This window comes from Phragmites australis, chromosome 6, assembly GCF_958298935.1.
Source record: "Phragmites australis chromosome 6, lpPhrAust1.1, whole genome shotgun sequence".
NCBI lineage: Eukaryota > Viridiplantae > Streptophyta > Magnoliopsida > Poales > Poaceae > Phragmites > Phragmites australis.
Genome location: NC_084926.1, coordinates 13,542,154 through 13,559,974, shown reverse-complemented (window position 1 = coordinate 13,559,974; position 17,821 = coordinate 13,542,154). Strand labels below are relative to the sequence as shown.

At 44.0% G+C, this 17,821-nt stretch overlaps 2 protein-coding genes across 6 annotated transcripts; both read right to left on the bottom strand.

The window, feature by feature from the left end:
• Window positions 1-4,518: 4,518 nt before the first annotated feature.
• On the bottom strand, window positions 4,519-6,461 carry LOC133921778 (BTB/POZ domain-containing protein At2g24240-like). Its single transcript, XM_062366803.1, has one exon. The coding sequence runs from the start codon at window positions 5,969-5,971 to the stop codon at window positions 4,601-4,603; it is 1,371 nt and encodes a 456-aa protein (XP_062222787.1). The 5' UTR covers window positions 5,972-6,461; the 3' UTR covers window positions 4,519-4,600.
• Window positions 6,462-8,521: 2,060 nt separating this feature from the next.
• LOC133921776 (sister chromatid cohesion protein PDS5 homolog C-like) lies at window positions 8,522-16,693 on the bottom strand. Of its 5 annotated transcripts, none has more exons than XM_062366801.1 (15): window positions 16,219-16,692; window positions 14,551-14,754; window positions 14,296-14,477; window positions 13,600-13,726; window positions 13,307-13,498; window positions 12,869-12,919; window positions 12,588-12,801; window positions 12,115-12,476; window positions 11,522-11,626; window positions 10,793-10,875; window positions 10,312-10,363; window positions 10,118-10,186; window positions 10,012-10,040; window positions 9,362-9,424; window positions 8,522-9,278 (listed from the first exon to the last, which is right to left on the bottom strand). In XM_062366801.1, the coding sequence occupies exons 1-15, from the start codon at window positions 16,342-16,344 to the stop codon at window positions 8,804-8,806; spliced, it is 2,334 nt and encodes a 777-aa protein (XP_062222785.1). In that variant the 5' UTR covers window positions 16,345-16,692; the 3' UTR covers window positions 8,522-8,803. The 5 variants fall into 5 exon arrangements, with proteins under 5 accessions (XP_062222785.1, XP_062222784.1, XP_062222786.1 ...); XM_062366800.1 differs by having other exon boundaries at window positions 12,115-12,581; window positions 12,693-12,801; XM_062366802.1 differs by having other exon boundaries at window positions 12,693-12,801.
• Between the last annotated feature and the right edge of the window lie 1,128 nt (window positions 16,694-17,821).

Here is a 17,821-nt window from a genome sequence, read left to right as displayed (position 1 = left end):
CAATTTATGTAAGATTAGGCTCTTATTGAAATATGGCATAAAATCTGTTCAGCAAGCTTATCTTTTCTAAGAATGAACTTCAAATGTGAACATAATCTCTTGTTACCCTTGAGTGTTTGCTTTAGCTTGATCAGTGCTTAAATTAGGGCTAGTTATGTGAAAAGCTTGTGCTATACCGCTTTGTTTAGTTCAGCAGATTGAGGGTCTTTGACCTTTGTCTATGAAAATGTTTAGCCTATGATTAACCCTTGGGAGAGCATGTGCTCTTTTGTGTCGCAAAGGTACAACTTGTTTTGGCTTTGTGAAAAATTGCATATCTTGAATCCTATATTAAGTTAATAAAATGAATGATCAAGTTTTGAGCTAAAATTGAATTCAATACGATGGCTTAAGGCTTCATGCGGTTTGCCAAAGAAGTGAATCCATGGTTTTTTAAAACTCACTAGGATAATTAAATGATCAAATGAGAAAGTTACCTTGTACTTTTTAATGTGCTAAGAATGTTATTTTTCATGTTATCAAACTAAGGTTTGGATTGATATGTGGGTGTTTGTATAGCCCGTCGGGTTGAACTTGGTTGACTAGTTTGAACTTGACATAGCACTAATTTCCCTAATCTTTGCACTGATCGTGAAACTATGGATGCTTTTGTGGTGATATATTTTGGATAATTGAACAACATGATCAAAACTTATTTCACTCCCAGTGCTTGTGACATGAACTCACTTCGAGACTTTGTGCGCCTTTGAGTTATATTGTTTACTCCTCCTAGTGCTTTAACATCTCTAGTCCTTGCAAGTGCTTTGTGATCTATATGTGAAACTTTGTAGGCTTGTATTTCATTTGCACATCTTTTAAATAGTCTTGTATCCTTAATGTTTGCATTGTCAAAGGGAAGAAAATATACCCAAAGATATTATGCACAAATATTCAATAAAGGGGGAGAAAATTGCATTTATCTAGAAATAAAAGAAAAAAATGGAATATGTGCAATCATCAAGAAGGAGCATGTGTTCTTGGGTTTTTGAGTTTTTCTTGCTCTTTTGAGGTTTTTAGTTCGTCTTTGCTTCTCTTAGAGCTTTTGCAACCTTTCTTATGCCAAGTGACATATTTTTCTCTTTCTCGAGTTTTTAGTCATTTGGATGAGCTTATCTTAATTTCTTCACACCAAAATCTTTATACTTTGAGGGTTGTCAATGCGCTCATCAAGGGAGAGATTGAGAAACCAAGTTGAAATATGCATTGGTTTACTTATGATCAGTGATTGATATTGATATTTATTATGGACTAACTGGAATTGGAGTTAGAGATATATGTTTGCTTGTATCATGTTGTGCAGGTGATGGATGTAACTTGGCGGTCAACGGTGGTATGATTGGGGCCAAATGAAGTGCTTGGTGCCGGATGATCAAGGCAGTCGGGCGGAATCAATGGTGATTCTAGCTGAACACGTGGAGGTCAAGCAAAGCATAGAAGGCAGATGGAGACGACGTGTTGATAAAGTCAAGCGAATGGGATGCTGATACAAGTGACAAGGCGGTCCGAGGGATCGGGAGCAGGAGAAACTTGCTAGCAATCAGGATCGCTTGACGGAGTACACGCGTCGACATCGAAGTGCTTGCTTAAGGTGTAAGCAAGGCAACGAGTCACGCTTTGAGAATCATGCATGCATTTTTGTGGTTTTCCTTAAAACTGTAGGAGGACTGAAGTAGTACGTGACACCATCGCAAAGCTTGAGTCAAGGCGAAGCTAAGTCGTGAAGGCGCCCCGGCCGTCCGATGAATGGAGAAGAAAATAGATCAAAATATTCTCGGTGGTAGGTAGAAGTGTATTGTAAGATATGGGTATTTTGGGAAAAAAAACTAAGAAACTTAGAGGTCAAGTTTTCTAGATCTATAAATAGTGGGGTAGGACTATAGGAGAGTTTGAACCAGCCACTTGAGCCCCTTTGCCATCCATTTGAGAGCTTAGAGTTAGAGTTTTAGAGAAGAGAATGATGAGTGCTTAGCCTATGTAATACGTGAGAGTTTTGGAGATAAATCTTTGTAATCCGGCTAAAATAGATCTGCTCTCATTAAGTAATGAAGTTTATGTTTTTGCATATGCTTGAATTACGCTCCTTCTAGTTTTTCTCTATTGGTTCCCTTGCAAGTTTTTTTCTGTTTTTTATTTTCATTTTAGATTTTTGAGCTGAAATTTTAGCACCTTATGAGGTCATTCTTCTTGTTGCTAGAGGCATAAAATTCTCATATACACGCTTATGTGATGGGGTCTTGAATTTTCTTGCCTCTAGACAATTAACGTGGATAGTTTCGTTGCTCGGTGTTCATCTTTTCTTGTTTCTTTGCAAGTTATAATCTTTTGAGTGCTAAGACACATGGATTGATCTTAAATGAAAATTATGGTTCATATATCATCCGTGGAGTCGTGTTGCCTCGATTTTCTCTTGTTAAAGTTTCTCTCTATTTTTGCTTTCGCTTGAGTTTTAAGGTGCGTTGGGTGATCCAAATAGGAGAAGGTTATCGATTTTACAAGAAATTTATTAAGACGTCTATTCACCCCCTTCTAGTGGTCAATCTCGTTCTTACACATAGCTTTTTTTAGGGTGTGCTTGTTTGCCCGAATTTGCTCCAGCCTAATCCGATGGATGCATATAATATCATAGAGAAGCGTGTTTGATTATCCGCTTCTACTATTTCAGCATGACTCGACGGATACAAATATAAACCTTCAGTCTGGTCCGGGAGTTAAGCTCGATTTGATATTTACTCCGCATGTTGGCCCAACAGATACAGACTTTTGTATCTTCTCATACAAGCAGGCCTACTTTATCAGTATCATAAAATCATCTTCATACAAACAATTAATACAATCTTAATTCTTACATCTGCTCATGCAGTCTCAGATTCGGTCGATCAAATCAAAACTCAACTCAAGCTATCTAGATGAATACAACCAACTAAATATTTTTTTCAACAAATATGATTCTAACTCAACTAAGCTATATGATACAACCCTACTTAACCCATCCAAAAAACTAATCACCTTCACTAAACCTATCATTCAAATCCAATGATGATTGGACCCTGCAAGAGTACTGGTCGCAGAGTACTCCTTCAAAGCTACAAGAATCTAACATCTAGTACTGATGGTATAACCAGGGTGCCAGGCACCAGCCTGTCTCTAGAATGTATCAGTACTCTTAGGGTCTGAGCTAACAATAGGCAACAAACACTTCACAGTTTGCTTCTATCCCTGGATTCCGAACCACTTCTGCACACTCACGAGCACCGCCCGGGTACCCATCAACCACGTTAACGATTGCTTGCAAGGCGCCCAGCGATGTGCGTGTCGGTCTGCAGTCAGGACACTGCTGCTACGCTGCTAGCCTCACTTTGCTTTCCTGATCTGCACCTCTCGACTCGTTGTTGCTTCGTTAGTTACCCAATGTAGGGAGGTGGTCCACGTACGACGAGACAGAGATTGATATGCGCAAACAACTTCCACGCACGCCGTTTCTTGCAAGCTCTGCACTGATCATATCCAAGATTTTCAGCAGTAGGTACGACGAAAGGGAGGTTCTACTTCTCCCTGCACACCGCGCGCCACCGTGCCCGGTGCCTTACGTTTCAAGTGAAAGCATGCCGCGAGAATGGTATCAGATGTGTGTGTCCGTAGCAACCATGAAGCGAAATGCTCACCCACCGCCTGCTCCAGTGGCCGGCTGCAGACCGAAGCTGCAGAAGCTGCTCGCTGATGAAACAGGGAGCAGGGAGCATGTTTTGCTGTTCGTCAGTGGCAGCAAGCTCGAGTCCTGTCCTAGGTTCGCTGCTTAACGGTTAAGGTTGCTTCCACTTTTCACGTTATAGTTAAGGTTGCATCAAAAGCATAACACGCAGAAGGGGAATATGGCTAGTTTGTTGCTCATGTGGATCAAGCCCGACTTGTTTAAGAAAAAGTTTGGCAAGTACAAAAGATGAGGAAACAGGGCACCAAGTAGATAAATAGACAATTGGAGCAAAAGAGAGACGTTCTAACAATATCTGTATCTCCTTGATCTCCTTTTTGTTTCTTTCCTCATTCTCGCTTGCATAGATGGAGTGATGGACAAAGACAAATAGGGACCTTGTCGGTTCGGTTTTTTTTCTTTTTTTGTAAGGAAGACATCTTTTGAGTGAAGTTCATCATTTTTTTCACTCAATTGAGTGAATTTCATCATGACAATAATGTGATATGATTATGGCCTCGTGGGACCCTTCTAATAAGTACTGAAGAGATCTTTCGCGCTAACATCTTCACAAATTGCAGCCCAGAAACGACGGGTCATGATTTCGACAGAATGCCAGGATCAGCAACAACAATCTTCGCTGGGTGATTATGAACGTCAGGAGGAACAAAAAGCCGGACAAAAAAGAAAAGAAAACCAGCAGCTGACAACGAAGGCGTTTGTCGAGAATGACAGCACTCCACTGCTATCCATGCTCCTTCCTAGAAACAGAATAAGTTGCGTGACAATGATGAGCAAGTTACAGCGTGTTTTGCTGTCGAAACCTTTGTCAGTAATTCTTTCTCCACTGATACAAGACTAATCCTCTGACTGTCAGATGATCGCCGGCGGCGGCGTCTCCCAGATGTCGAACACATTCTCCTCGTTGTGCAGGGCGAAGAGGCGGTCGCCGCCAATGGAGAAGTCGCAGATGGCGCCGCCGTTGTTCCCCCGCAACGTCGACGTCAGCACATGGTCGGGGCCGCTGAACACCGAGATGGCGTCATTCGTTGACGCGAACAGCTGACCGCCGTGCACCGCGAGCTTCGGGTAGCACGTCTCCTCGCTTTGCACCTTCGTCTTCCTGCTCAAGCTCAGCTTGCTCCGCGACTTCCACCGCACGCCGCCGGCGTTGCTCCGGAGGTCAAGAAACCCGAGGTCGCCGTACTGGTTGATCACGCAGACCGTTCTTTGGTCGTCCATTACGATGGCGTGGACGGCGTGCTTGTCCTCGAGCGATGCCGGCGTGCCGACGTCAGACCACGACCACACGACGCTCTTGTCCCGGAAGTCTAGCAGGCTGATGAAGGAGGAGTCGGTCCGTGGAAACATCGTGGCCACCATGAGCGTGTTGGCGTCGTCGAGCCATTGGAGCTTGTCGGCATCACCCAGTGCGCAACCGGGCGGCTCGTACAAGAAGTCGGCCTGCACGCCGGTGGTGCAGTCCCAGACACCGATGCCGTATTCGTTGAACCGGCCCTTGCAGCTCGCGAAGATGTTAGATCGTCCGTCGAAGGCCAGTGCGCCGGCGGTGAAGGACCTGACCTGGCGATCGTGCGCGACGCGGAAGCGGTGGCGCAGGTCGCCCGTGAGCGCGGAGAAGGCGGCCACGCCACCGTCGCGCCTGCTGGGCCGCTTCCTCGCGGCGACAACGAGCGTGGCCGCGTCGAGGTATTCCGCGTCGTTGATCGGCGCGTGGTCGAGGTACACCGGGCGGCGTTCCTCGAGCATCCAGTTGTACACGCGCACGGCGCCGCCGTGCGAGACGCAGCAGCCACCGTCGGGAGCCGCGCGGACGGCTGTGCCGTCCCCCGGCGCGCGGCCGGACACGGACGCGGCCAGGCGCAAGCGATCGCCGTCGAACTCCCCCAGGCGCGCGGCGCGGACGCGGTCGAGGAGGCCGTAGTAGAGTGCCTCACGGTAGAGCGTCGCCTCGGGGACGCCCGGCGGCACATGGAGCCCGCCCGTGCGGAGCAGGTCGAGCAGCACGGCGAAGCAGGCCGGGTCGCGGTCGATGAAGTACTCGTCCACGCTGTCGCCGCCGGCGGCGGCAGGACAACATTCGTTCCAGGAGGCGTCCAGCATGGCCCCGAGCATGGTGTCCCGCCCCGCGCTGGCGAGCGTCGCGGCCGTCGTCTCGAACACCCGCCCGCCAACGTTCAGCCGCACGCGCCCGCGGCCCGTCGCGGGCGTGCACATGGCCATGCGGAACGCGCAGCTAGCGTCACAAGTTTACAATTCGCGCGCGGCGAGCAGCGTCGGCTGGCACGCAGGAGACGAGCGAGTTTTTGCGCACGGCGCACGGGCGTTTTGTTTGGCGTATATAACGGCACGGCAACCGTGCCAGCTTTTTTGGGGCGGAGAAAAGGAGGCGCGGCAGGTCGGTCAGGTTCTGGTGCGCGACCGAACCGAGGACTTGGTCGTCTCGCGCGAGTCGTCAGTTCGTCACCCCACCCCACCCGCGGGGCAATTAATTTTTTGGGGGCGGTTGTTTCGTTGACGCAAGACGGGAGTGGGAGTGGCGTTCGGGTTTGGGGCTCCGGTGGTGGGGCGGGCGACGGATTTGGTGGGGCGGCGTGAGGGATCACAGGACTGGAGGAGTGGATTTGGGTGCGTTTTCTCCTCGAGTGCGGTGCGTGGAACGCAAATTTAACGAGGCTTTTGCGTGATGTCGCAGTTCCTCCGGCTGCGCTCGCGAGTTTGGGACCGGAACTGAAAGCATGTGTACCGGTAGTGGATTAGAAAGTTATGCAGGTGGGTTGCGTTGGACTTTGGAGACGAGGTGTCGCATTGCACGCTCGGAAAGCAGCTGCTCGTACTCCGTTGTGGTTTAGATCCCGAACCATTCTCGAGCACCACGACACCAGGACTAGCTCGCTAGCTCCAAAAGTAACACCCCTGAAAAAAACCTCCAAAAGAAACAACTACAACCATGAGCAGTATAACTGAATGTTCGTAACCTAGACAAGTTACCAGCAGCAGGTAAGAACGCCTTTTTAGGACGCTGGAATGCTAGATTGAACTTAAAGAGTGGAAATACATAAGGCAGCGAGACCGGAGGATCGTGTAGCAGTAGCGCAATTGTAAGCTACTGCAGTCTTGACTCGGGACTCGAGTTTATAATCCTGCGTAGAAATAGATACTGTAAATAACCAATCTACATTAGCATAATCGTCATCCTTATCCTTGCATAGAAAAAAAAATGGCACTCCTCGCTTGCGTTATTGTCCGTGAATCCTAGTGAGATATTCAACAAGTGACAAGAGCCGGAAAAGAATTCTGCAAGAAAGCGACGGATCGGGTAGTGCGAAACCGCGAAAGGATTGTGATCGAGCTGACCTAGCAGCGCATTCAGGTCTTATCTTGGTCGGCTCCAGTGTCGGATCAATGGATTATCATCACGTCATTTCCTCTTTGAAGAAAACGCACGCGGTCGTATCGGTTTGACAAATGCACCGCGCCACAAGGACCAAATAGCAAAGATGGCGGCCATGCGTGGTGCGGATTTAAAGAGGACGGCGGCCTAATCCCACTGCTAATATCATTGGACTCCTCTGTTTCTAATTATCCGGCGAAGTTGACTCTGCTTTGGAACGCTAATCGACCTGACGACTACGAGATTGCATCTTGATCTTTGACACGAATGTGCCTACACTCCTGCGGGTTGAAAAGTTTAGACCTGGCGTGTGGGTTTCGCTGACCAATTAACAAAATCGAAAGGAAAATTCGAATTGGTCCTTCGACCTTTGGGTATGTTTGGGCTTGTTGAACTGGTCAGTGTTCCTGATATTTTGATGTAATGTGACATGCGGTGACCAAGTCTGCTCCTTTTTTCTCCACTTCTATTGAGAAGGACCAGGTCGATATTAGTTGATCGTTGCTGGTTGACCGGGTTACAAAGAAAAGAATAAGCAGTTACAATGGGGCTGGTGCAGACTGCAGAATCATCCTCTTGCTCTGCTTGCGTGTGTATCATGTTGTGTATGCAACTCCGCATTCTCAAGTTAGAGGAACCGTTTAGCTGGCAAATATATAGAGGACCTGCGTATTCTCATTCCACGGTAGAGGAAAGCGAAAGGCGATCTCTATCTATCGTAGCATCATCCACCATGCAAAGCTTGCTCCTTTTTTAATCATCGTGGACTTCTGGGACCTTTGTTGCGACAGACTAGGATCACCGATCAAGTGGCTCAGCAAACAGGCAAGTAGAAGCGTAGAGCGGCAGCCCTGAGCACCTTCAACTCTGCAGAAAATGACTGGATCATGGATAATCAACATTCGTAACAGTAGAACGGCAGACCTGAACATCGTCAACTCTTTTAGGGCACCTACATATAACTTTCTTTCAGGATAAAAGTTGCAGACAGACAGACGCAGCTTAAGCAAATTAAATCCGGAATTCGATGTACTTAAATTCGAAGAAACTATTTTAGTCGCGGTTTGTAGATTCCAGTCCTTGGCCTGTCCTACCAATACAATGTAAGTAGATGAAACATTGACATTCAATAGCACAGGCAGGCGGACATAGTCAAAGATCCACAGAGGTTAACTGCAAATTATCATCAGAGCAGTCAGTAAGCATGCAGCAAAGAAACAAAAGGGAAAACAAGACTGCTGTAACTTCAGGAATCTAAAAATAGCTTGTGAGATATTGGGAAACCAAAATGGCATTTCTTTGGGTGCAGGGGCGAAGACCAAATGATCATTCAGCTTGGCCACCATCTTTTACGAATGCGCATCTGCTACAAAATCCTCTTGCTCAAATGGCCTATATAAATAGAACATCAGTAAGCTACAACACCATCCGGCAACATGATGCTATGCATCTGACAACAACGAACACAAGTTACGCCTAACATCACAACTATAGCAAATGTTCCTACAATTCCTAGCTACTACATGCCCAATCAGATGACAATTCAAAAGGCAACCGAACCAAATGTTACAATCCATATATGGTGCAGTGCCAACACCTTCAAGATTACGGAGCGAATCTAGAGCGAAACCATTTACAGTAGAAATTCATAGGCAGCTGATTTAAGCCTTTCTTCTATGCTTCTTTCCTGTAGAAGGAACCCCAGATGCCTCCTGCTCTATTTCAACAGTCTTGCCTTCTTTCTCCTTCCGCTTCTCTTTGTCAGTGTCACTCTCTGCAGGAGTACCAGCATTTTTTGGTTTACGACCTGGCCTGCCTTTTCCTTCAGTGGATTTGCTTTCATCTTTTGAATCCTTGCCTTTGCTGCTAGCCTCCTTTGGTTTGCTTGCACTTTTGTCACCGCCATCTTTAGGCAATTCATCCTTTGTCTTCTCAGTTGATCGAGTGGCTTTGTCCTTGGAGCTCTTCTCAACCTCATTTTTAAGGTTACTGCCAGTTTTAGCTGTTTCTTTGACATCCTTGCTTGCGGTTTTAACCTTTGAGCTTGGAGTTGCAGAGCTGTTATTACTCGGTGTCCCATTGCTGGCACGGACACCTTTTGGACGCCCCCTTTTCTTTGGAAGATCCCCTCCATTACTGCCACCATGAAGAAAACAGTAGCCTCAGAAAAGATGTAGGCACAACAAAGTCAACATGGCTTATTTGTATCAATCACTTACCTTTTAGGTGTTTCTGTATTGCCTTCCATCAGTGAATCTCCTTTTCTTTTTCTGCCCCGTGGCCTATTGAAACAACAAGTAACAAAAATGAAATAAACAATACCTCTTAGGGCCAGCAGGGTTGACTCGAGTATCAAATATTTTTAACAGGCTTAGAATTTGAATAGCTGGGCAGTTATCAGGTGTCAGCCAGGGCCTAAGGGATTTGCTGGTTTCCATGAATTGGCTAGGATGGAACATTTCCCTTGAAATAAAGAATTAGAGAGAAGTACAGACCTGTATCTTCAGCAAAACTAAACTCACTGAAAGCACAAGATCGCACTACTTGCACCATAACTCAAAGCTTGGCTACTCAGGAGATCTAGTTATGTGTGTGCACCCGTGAAGGTGAGCAAACATATCAACATCAAGGCTGAAACAATGACCCTATTCTTCTTTTCTGGCAATTAAATAGTTAACCTATTCTGATTTTAGTTTGCAATTCGAGCAAACTGAGTGCATGCATGTTCTTAATGCAGTATGGGAACCTGGTCCTACTGCCTACTGATGCATGAATCAAATATCCAAATCTAGAGCTGTAACTAGCGGCAAAAGTAAAAGTCATTTCGATGTTGCAGATGCAGAAATGGTACAAATATGATTTTCCTTACATGTCAGATGCCACAGCAGTTCCTTTTTCCTGCCAGTGTAAGAAAATTAATCAGGGAACAAGGAAAAACATAATCATAATACCATCATGCAGTAAAATGTGCATACCTCACTGATGAATTCCCACTTTTCATCCCTGAGTAGTAGTACCTCTACATCCCCATCGTCATACGCAACCTACACTCCAAAAATTGGAAGAGTCGTGATGATAAGAAAAACAGGAATGAATAAATTTAATCTATATTAGTTTTTCATGTAAGCTATATAGCCAGTGCAGTAAGATTGTTATACAAAAGATGCACCTTATGCCTTTTAGAAACAGAATCAAATGAGTCAACGACACCTCTGTAGAACCTGCAAAAGATAAAAAAGAAAGGCATAAAAAGATCTGGAAACAATAAAAATTGTAAGCCAACAAGATGTACAGAGCAAAGGACATGCTACAGCAAAAATGAGCCAGATATTTAGTTTAAACAGCGAACAGGACTTTGCAGAATCCAAATGGGATTCATTTGTAAATCAAAGAGACCACCAGAAAGAAAGTTGAATCACCATACAGCAGATTTAGAACTGTTAAAAAATAACAAGTCACAAAAATAAATAAGTAAAAAAATTTGTTGACAAATATCATGTGATGTCAAATCCATTATAACTGCTTCATTTCCATACCTCGATGGAAAACAATGTAACAATGGCTAAGGTTTTCACAGTTAAAGAAAGAAGAAATTAACCATCTCAATGAGATGCAACAATTCAGAAATATCTAATGTTCATTTTACTTACATCTTATCGTCTGGCCACCAGACTTTAATCCTTGCACCCACTAGGCTTCCATCAAGGCCTTTGTTTTTCCTTGAACGAGGAGGCTGTTAAGAGGAACTTAAGAATCAGAAAAAATTACTGGAAAAAAAAGGAACTATAAGAAATGGCAATAAAACAGTGAAAAAACTAAGGTGGCACAAACTCAAAAAACAATGTATGCACATCTATTCAATTAATAATAACATAGCTATACAACCCACGGAAGACTTGCTAGGTATCAGCATGAAAATTCTTGTTTGACTAAAAGACCAATTGACGAAAAACCTCACAATTAACTATAAGCTTTTACAAATACTGTACTAGAGAAAGAAACTTTTTTACTATAGAACACCCAAATAAGCAGACCCTACAAGTTTGTTCCCTAGGGCGTACCATAAAAATCTGATCAAATATTTTTTGTAAGAAATTTATAACATTGTGTTAGCATCAAATGTAGTTAGAAAATAAAGGTATAAACATTTGAACTCTTGCATAGCATAACAAAAGAAGCACAGAGAATAGAATATCGCAATCTCCACAAGACAGAATGATGTACAAGGACTGCCCTAGGCACATTACGTTTAACTTTTAGCTGCTTAATGTCAAGACAAACAAGAGTTTGCTTATGTGGAAGTAATAAAATGATTTATGAGCGCGAAATAAATGTAACGATGATACTGTCTACATCCATAGTTTAGAACATATGTCTACATCTTCAGTCTCTTGTTCCAGCTTCCTCTTAGATGTGCTATTCTCCACACCTTGCCCTTTAGATCTACCTGGCCCCTTGGTCAAAGACTTTGGAGAGACCATTTCCTGTATTGCAGTAAAACAATCAGTAAAGCAAATAAGTGTTAAAAAAACAAATTAAAGACAATATTACATGTACTAAATTCAAGTTGCAATGCATATGAATTCCTCATTGCTCATGTAATTGAACCTATAGGTTTGAATTCCACAAAAACTAGAATCAAACAAGCAAACGAACAGCCATGATTAGCAGTTATATACTGATAGAGTAACAAAATTTACAAATAACAGAATATTCAAAATACAGGTATTTTATTAGACTATTAGTACACAATAGTTGTATCCTTGGTGACAGTAAACTCACAAATATATACTCAAATACATGAAAATATAACTCCAACAAAAATTATAGTAAGGACCCCATAATGCAGCCTAGCAGACATCAGGCCAATGTTTCTCACATTAGCATACAACTACCTAATAAAAGCTTGCATAAAAAAAATCAGACAACATTAGTAATTGAACATGAAACATGCTAGTATCAAGAGAATCACCTTAAGGCTCAAATCCTTGGCAGGATCTTCCTCGGAGAGGGTTTCATCCTTCTGCTGTTTTGAACTGCTCTTTTGATGCTTCTTAGATGATTCTCCTTCACCAGCCTTTCTTACAGAAGACTTGACATCATCCTTAGCTGATCGTTTTGTTAACTTCCCTGCTGAATCAGTAGTCTCCTCGACCTTCTTCGAATCTAAACCAGATGGTTGGTTCTTTCCAGCAGCCTTCTTTTCTAATGACTTTGCTCCAGGAGGTCGGCCTCGTTTTGGTTTAACAGGTGTGGTATCAGCAGGCCTTGATGTATCATCAGATGCTCCATTGACTGCCTCTCCAGATGCTACAAGAGCTTCTTTCTTAATATCTGCATTAGAATGTGAAGTTGCTTCAGGTTTGTCCGACGGATTGAGCTTAAGATTTTTGTCTGAATCATGGGCAGACGACTTATTGGGCTTTGCAGGAACGGATTCTGCACCTTCAATGTAGCCAGATTTCAACTGATCAGCATCTACTGTGTTTTCAGCATAGCAAGGTTGTTCGTGCTTCTCTTTTTGCGAAAGTAGTCCTTGATTAGACTCACCATTATCAGATGGAGTTGCACCGCTGCCAACAGCAGTACCCGGTGTACCATTCATCGAAGTGCCATCTTGTTCAGGACAGCTAACATCTTGCTCCACCTTTGAAGATTCCTGTGAAATAATATGCATGCTGGTGTACTATCAACCATTTCCATAAACAGAGAAGTGCAGAGCATACCTGAGGCAACTCATCAGAAATAGTCCTTTCAGAAAGTTTGCCATCATCCACCTGACATAAAGAAATTAAAAGTACAGACAGATGGATCAATAAAACACCCTATGTGGTAAATAGTTTTTTAGTATTCAGACACCCAGGTTTTAGCATGAATATCTAAGTTCCTAGACAAGGATTCAGACTCCACCAATTGAAAGCAGTTAAATACATACTACAGGCTAAAACCAATCACAGTTTCATCTTCTAAGTCGTCCATTTTAATATAGTGAAGTGAATACACACACACACATTACATCCATATCTCAAACAAAACAATGAAAAAAAAATTTAAAACAAGTTTGTCTATTCTAGCACCTGTAAGAATGATATGTCAGTCCTTAAGCTAACAACAATGCAAACATCTCCAAAAGATAGTTGTTGCATGCTAGTAATTTAACTAACCGTGTCCTTCCCAGAAGGATCAGCATTGTTATCTTCCTTGTCATCAGAACCCTCTTCACAAACTGATGTGACAATTTGGCTGTATTCGTTTAAGGAAGTGCCTTTTAGTAATTGCAGAAAGACTGGCTTTAGTTTTTCACGGCACATGCCTATCACCTTCTCAGCAAGTACAAAGGATGGTGAAGAAGATTCCTGGGAAATAAAACCAAAGTAACTAGATCATGTAAATCCTTTCCTTTTGCAATGGATGTAAATCTATATTGCTGGTGTGAAGAAAGTTTAGATGAACATACCTTTTCTTTTTTCCTAACATTCTCGAGTAAACATGACGCAATCTGTGGTTGGACATCCTCACTCTCCACAATTACCAATTTCATTATTGTTTCCATGCAGGATATGACAGCCTCTGAATGTTCAGAACTGAAATATGAAACAGAAAAAAGTTCAGGACTTGTACAAAGAATACAACACATACATCTGAAATCATAATGTATTACCCACCACAAAAAATATTAATTATAAATAGAACAACCGCGGTAGTAGCATACAGGTTAGCTAAGAACAATGTAAAGACAATACATTTATCACTATTACAAAAGCAGAGTGTGAATGTGGACCTCCCAGCCAGAGGAATGGAGCATTGATGATTTGTAAAATCACAATCATTTTAATATTAGCAGTTTAGCAAGGGCTAGCAAATTTACATTCATAATGCTTTAGTATCTAAGGGTAATATTAAATTAAATATCAAGAGTAGATTAGTTCCATAGTTTAAATTTCTTGTACATAACAGATACAGCCAAATGTTGGGAGTTATCTGATATTCTTGTTTCTTAAGAAATCTTTCGGCTAAGAACTATGTTAGGCAAATGAATTGAACCCTTGTGCATGCCTCCAAGATATAGCTTAGCAAAAAATATTTTTGACACATCAGGAAAATCAGCACAGAAAAAAATGATGAAGCTAAGACAAATGAAGAGGTTTCTTACGAGACAGTCCTGACGAAGTGATGGAACATATCACGTATTAAATCATCACATTCAAGGTCTAGCATCACCACGCAGGACCGGACCTTTGCTACGGTATCAAGAATTGAAGCCCTCCTTCTGAAGAAGGGGCTCTCTATGTCATCAAGATCTTGGAAGGACCCAACAATTACAGAGAACACATCCTGAAACCAAGTTACAACATGTCAGGACACCAAATACAACAGAAAATTATTTTAGTCAGAGGATACACTGTACCTTCATCGCATCATCGTCATATGGAGCATCAGGTGCTGTGATTCTAGTGATCTCAGAGATACATGATGCCACAGCAAGCCTGACATTTGGATCAGCAGAACCCAGCAGCTCTTTCTTGACAAGAGCTTCAGTTGCTGGTCGAATAGCATTCGATGTGCTCTTAGGAGGTGCCTGCTCCACTTTAAGTAAACACTCCTCAACTTCCTGCATGAACAAACAATCAACTTGACGTCTTGAATATTGATCCAATCAGAGAACCAAGCCTAGGCTGGTATGGCAGCTGGCATGATCAGACTCAACATTTACTCGAATACTAAAAGTACAATCATTCCCAGTAAACTAAAACTGTAGAAAAAATATATCAATGACCCAGCACAAAATACTTCACAAATCACTGAAAATAGTTCCAGCTTTTGCTAAAAATGGGGGAAACGGGAAGGCTTTGAAGCAGCAGAGACTAAATAAGCCAAAAGCTAAACTCTGATCTGATCAGCATCTCAATCCCAGTCACCAATCAATACTAGCCAAGAGGTAAGATACCAACGCCATCACTTTGCCATTAATACCAAGCAGCCAAATCAAAACTAAACAAGCAAAGGGACATATCCCAGACGCAGAGCCCTAACAGAGAGAATCAAAGAAACCTAAGCTAGAACGGCAGCTGGCATGGTTGGGCTCAATATTTAAGCCAATTCTAAAAAGTAAAATCATTCCTAGAAAAGTACACCTTGGTAACTCTGTATATCAATGCTCCATCATAGAAAATACTTTAAAAGCGCTGAAATAGTTCCTGTTTTGGATGGAGAAAAAAAGTGACGAACTTTGGAGCAGCAGAGAATAAGATCCTGTTTGGCAGCGCTCCACCTTCCAGCTCAAGCTCCACGTCAGATTTTGATATTGTAGGTTAAAATAAAGTGGTTTAAGTATTAGTTTTAGTCAAAAATAGAAACAAGATGGCTCATCTAAATATCTTCAATGTATCTCCAACTCCACAAATTTTTGGAGCTAGGAATACCCAGCTCCAAAAAAATTGGAGCTGGAGCCCTGTCAAAAAGGGCCTAAATAAGGCTGAAGCTAATCTCCAATCCGATTAGCATCTCAACCTCAATCCAATCAATCCTCGCTAAGACGCAAGATAATAAGAGACCAACGCCTCAACCTTTCCACTCATACCAAACAACCAAATCAAAACTACACAAGCAAAGCAACATAACCCAGAAGCAGAACCCTAACAGAGAGAATCGAAAAGGCAAACCCAGGCTAGAATTGCCAGCTGGCATGATGGGTCACGACATTTTTTCAACTGCTAAAAGGTAAAATCGTTCCTAGGAAATTATACTTTAGTAACTCTGTATATCAACAATCCAGCATAGAAAATACTCTATAAAGCACTGAAAATGCTTCCTGTTTTTGCTAGAACGCAAAACTGAACGAATTTCAGAGCATCACACAAGAGGCAAAACAATCCTAAAGCTAAACCTCAACCAAACTAATATCTCATCTCCAATCCAACCAGGTGCGTGCCCAAAGCACCGGCCCTTCCACTAACAATATACCATACAACAAAACCGAAACCACAAGCAAACGCGACCTATCCTGGAAGCGTAACCCTAACACATACATAATAAAACAAGATGAGAGCAAGCGCTGGGCGAGGAGAAGTCTCACGTCGAGGAGCTTGAGCAGGTCCTCCGCGGCGTCGGGCGGCGCCTGCAGGCGTTCTCCGACCTCCCTGAGCCGGTCCTCGAGCTGCCGCTGCTCCTGCTCCCTATCGGCGGCCCCGTCTTCCGCCATTCCCCGGCTGAATCGGGCCTCTACACGCGCGGATCGAGAGCGCCCGCGCGAGATCTACCGCCGCTAGGGTTTCCCCTCGCGGCGCGGGGGGCAGGAGGCGGCGTCGGCGCCCCGGTCGACGAGGAGGGAGAGGGGTTTAGGCGGGGTGACGCCGGGATAGCGGTGGAGCGGTGGTGAGTGACGAGGATTTCCTCAGCTGTATTCCCTCCCCCTCTCTTCCACGCGACGCGAGCGAGATTTCGGTTCTGTTCTGTTCTGGCCTGGGCTGCGCTGGGGGCGTGAGGTGAGTAGGGCCACTAGGCGAGGTTTGGAAGAATCGGCGGGCGATTTATGGAGAGCGGGCGGGCGGGTGGTGGTTTGGACGGCGCACTTCGGCGCGGCCTGCCAAAATTGCACACGCCCCCGAACGGACGCGTCGGATGGCCATGGAATTCTCTTCACCCGGGCGGCCTCGCGTCCGGGGGCGGCCTCGCCTGACCTGGCCCTCCGCGAGGGGCGCCACCTCTCGCTCCGTGCGATCTCGGCCGTCGCTCGCGTGGAGTGGGCGGTCCGATGGCTGCCACAGCGCTCGCTGTGGCCGAAATGGTAGTTCGGCCTGGGTTTGGGGCTACGCTCTACGGTACTTCTCCAAGCAGATCTTGAAGTACTAGTATGAAAAAAGAAAGTAATTTTGTTCACCTGGTCAGAGAAGGCGACGGTGATAGCGCTTATGGGATGAAATAGCGGCGTCGCTGGTGGTCTATGAATCGGAGAAGATAACTGGACATATCGTCGGTGCCGGAGAGGATGAAGGACAGGAGAGATGTACCACTTAGAACGATATGTCGAGAGATACGAGAATACCATTTTGTGACCATAGGTATATATATGTGGAGGCATCAACGGTCCATTGGATTAGTGAAATCCAACGGTTACGTGTTACTCTGTGTAAAAAGTGATAATGCACGTAGTTTTCGTCTTATATAAATTCATAATAAATAGCATGCTTGTTTTGTAACAATAGATATGCATCTATTAGGTATGTCTTCTATGTCGTCACATGCCAACAGCACCACTCTGTTTCTTTTACAAGCATTGGACCATTATTTTGAGTTTCAAGACTATACTTAAGGAGAAATCAAAGTCTTTTATATATCTCGCGCTAAGTCCGGAATTCATCGTCCAATCTCAATGAGCACGACACAATAGCCATATGGCGGCGTGTCACATGATGGAAGATCAACAAACAACAAGCAGTATTTAACGGGAATCTATAATATTTTTTGAAATATTTGGAACCATAGGAACCGTAGAACCTTCCAACAAGAGCAGCTCGACGTCACCGATGTAGCTTTACAAACAAAAGGAGGACATCGGTGAGAGAAGAGGGGCTTCCGCGGAGGTATGACAACATCTTTGGCGTCTGTTCTTGAAGGCCAAAGTAGGGTGCTGTTTTACTAAGCAGTACTTTGCTTTCTCTTGTTGTTATAGAGTGTGG

Coding starts and splice junctions, on each gene's coding strand:
- LOC133921778 (XM_062366803.1), bottom strand. CDS start 5,971: ATGGCCATGTGCACGCCCGCGACGGGCCGCGGGCGCGTGCGGCTGAAC.
- LOC133921776 (XM_062366798.1), bottom strand. CDS start 16,344: ATGGCGGAAGACGGGGCCGCCGATAGGGAGCAGGAGCAGCGGCAGCTC. Junction 10,876..11,521: donor TGGAACAAGAGACTGAAGAT/GTAGACATATGT, acceptor TCCTCTTAACAG/CCTCCTCGTTCAAGGAAAAA. Junction 10,041..10,117: donor AGTGGGAATTCATCAGTGAG/GTATGCACATTT, acceptor TTACACTGGCAG/GAAAAAGGAACTGCTGTGGC.